The 2,501-nt window shown below is 52.0% G+C and overlaps 1 protein-coding gene and 1 non-coding gene across 2 annotated transcripts; both read left to right on the forward strand.

Annotated features, from left to right (window-relative positions):
- The first annotated feature begins 115 nt into the window (after nucleotides 1–115).
- On the forward strand, nucleotides 116–310 carry Tsp_13324. The gene has a single exon. It is a non-coding gene; the product is annotated as a U2 spliceosomal RNA (small nuclear RNA).
- Nucleotides 311–401: 91 nt separating this feature from the next.
- Nucleotides 402–2,130, forward strand: Tsp_13325 (conserved hypothetical protein; the record flags this gene model as incomplete). Its single annotated transcript, XM_003367053.1, has 1 exon — nucleotides 402–2,130. A coding segment is annotated over exon 1 (1,729 nt), but the record flags the coding sequence as incomplete, so codon positions are not given.
- Nucleotides 2,131–2,501: the final 371 nt, after the last annotated feature.

Raw genomic sequence — 2,501 nt, forward strand, 5'->3', positions numbered from 1 at the left:
GATTCTACAGCGCATTGATCCGTCCCGAACCAACGGAACCACATTGCCGCATGACTTCGATTTCGCTTTTGCTCTTTTTGTATTTAATTTTGCTATTAACAATTCAGTTTGTTAACTGTTTTGTATTTCATTTGAAGATCCAAATAAAACTCTGTTCTTATCAGCTTAATTTCTGGTATGAATCCCAAGCGGATTCGTTACGAAATTTGCATAAGTTTTTGAAAAAATAGGCATTTGGTCGAGTGCTCGCACCACCATTTGTCGCGGGTCGTCCTGATATTGCACTACATTCAGGAACGGCCTATTCCCTTCGGGGAATTGTGTTTTAGGAATTGGAATCGGTTTGGTTACGATCGGTCGAGTGGTTCGTGAGATCGAGTGACAGCCGGGTGGCAGCGACAATGTGTAGTGCAAAGACACCAGCCTTGAAGTCGGGTCGCCGTCGCGGAAAAGAGGTCAACTATGAAGGCCAAATTGTACGGGTAGAAAGACGGCGTGGATCTCGCAGTAGTACGAGCGCAACGGACCTTGGTACGAGGATGGTTACGCGTGGGCGAAAGAAGCTGATGGAGGCGTCGGTTCGTGAAGCGGGTCACCACGGAGGTGAATCGGCGAGTACTGTGGACGTCGACGTGGTGGAATCGAAGAAAATTACGGGTAAAACGGCGCGCCGTAATAGAAGAGCGCCAAGCGGTGATGGAAAAAGACGAGAGAGCTGTGGTGCGGAATGTGGCCAAGCCGTATGCGGTAACGCTGTTGCGGACCGTAGTGAGGCCAGTTCGCCCCGCACTCCCAACGCTAGTAAATCTGGTCGAGACAAGTCTGGTCAACCCAGATCTGGTCGTGACAACGCTAAAGCCTCCGCTCCATCACCACAAAAAAGAAAACCGACCACTTCGAGTAGCCCACGTACGCCATGCCTCTCCAAGCGCGGAGCGAGATCCAAAATTCCGTCCACGCCAGATACACCATCGACTTCTGGCGGTTCAGGTAAGCAACGTGTTTTGGTGTCGCCGTTGCTTAGGACGGAAAAATTGCCCGACCTCGAAGTTCTCCACAGAACCGAGGAACAGGTGACTGTACGGGCAACTTTCCCAATTGCCCAGGCGGTGGTCTGCCCACTGGGATGCGAGAAACCGTACACGGCCGTGAGACCAGACGGTCAATTTGCGCACCAAACACTGACTCGTCATTTCATGCGAGTTCATAATTGCCACAGCGTCCAGTGGCATTATCGGTGTCGCAACTGTAATACGGATTTCTTGCCGGCAGATCACCGGTATCCCCTCCGAGTTGTGAACACCCACGTTCGCAGCTGTGTTAGCCGGTGGGAGATAACCCGGAAGTTGGGAGAGAGCGAAGATTTGCATGGAGTTCGTTGCGATCTTTGCGATTACGTAGGCGTGTCGAAAAGAGCCGTCGGATTGCATCGCCGCCGGCACGCCAACGAGAACATTATGCAAAATACGGGTACGGCCGCTCAAATCGAGGCCTTGAGCAAACAAGTCGGCGAAATACGTGTAGCAGGCGACTATAGTCAGTTTAAGTTTGGTAAACGGGTTCGGCAATACGTGGCACCAACGCAGAGGCGAGACGGGTTGGACGAAGAGGAGGTTCATGAAGCCGAAGAAGAGGAGGTGCCAGCCGAATCACGTACCATCCTAGGTGAACCCAGCACCGCAACTGCTATAGGAGCTGAGGAGATCTCTGCAACGGGTCCAGTTCGAGCAGACACAGCTGCTCAGCAGATGATCTGCCGGATCGGGCAATGGTGTGTCTGGCCGCAGGACTACCATTCGATCCCGGCACCTCAGTGCTGGACGGACACGTTGATGGACCTCATGATTGAACAAATCGTTCTGCAGCGCTATCCCGATGGTGCGGGTGTGAGCGTGATGAGCTGCTCAGCAGTAAGCGCAGCCATACACCACGAGATATCTGCAGAGTTTGCCGCTCAGGTCATGTCTTCACATGATGCCAGTTTGTATTGTGTCATTCCTGTGAATGTACGTAATCATTGGCAGATGATTGTGCTGGATGTGGCTGAACGAGTAGTTCACTACTACTGTTCTCTCCGCGAGCATAACACTGTTGTTTTATCGTCTCTGTTATCGCTAGTGGAGCTGAGTGGTAAGCACACTGGCTGCACCTCGTGGAAGATCGAGACTCACGATGGTGCGCCGGTGCAAACGAATGCGTTCGATTGTGGTCCGTTTTCGTGCTTGTTTTTGAAGCACCTGCTGCACGGCATCGACATGAATTTCGGTGATCGGGAGTCGGCGGCTTGCGCACCGACCTGAAGTTTATGATCGATGCGGCTGGAACACCCGTCGTTCCCGGACGGATAAGCTAAAGAAAAAAACCTGACTGCTCAACAACTCATGTGACCCAGGTCCAGGCAATAATTTCTTGAGCGCCTTCTGACAACCTGGCAATCTCTGGATGTCTACTTGCCAAACGGTTGTATCGACCAAGTGGAGGAAAATTTTTGGTGTCCGGGA

Source organism: Trichinella spiralis, assembly GCF_000181795.1.
Source record: "Trichinella spiralis strain ISS 195 chromosome Unknown Scfld4914, whole genome shotgun sequence".
NCBI classification, from domain to species: Eukaryota; Metazoa; Nematoda; class Enoplea; order Trichinellida; family Trichinellidae; genus Trichinella; species Trichinella spiralis.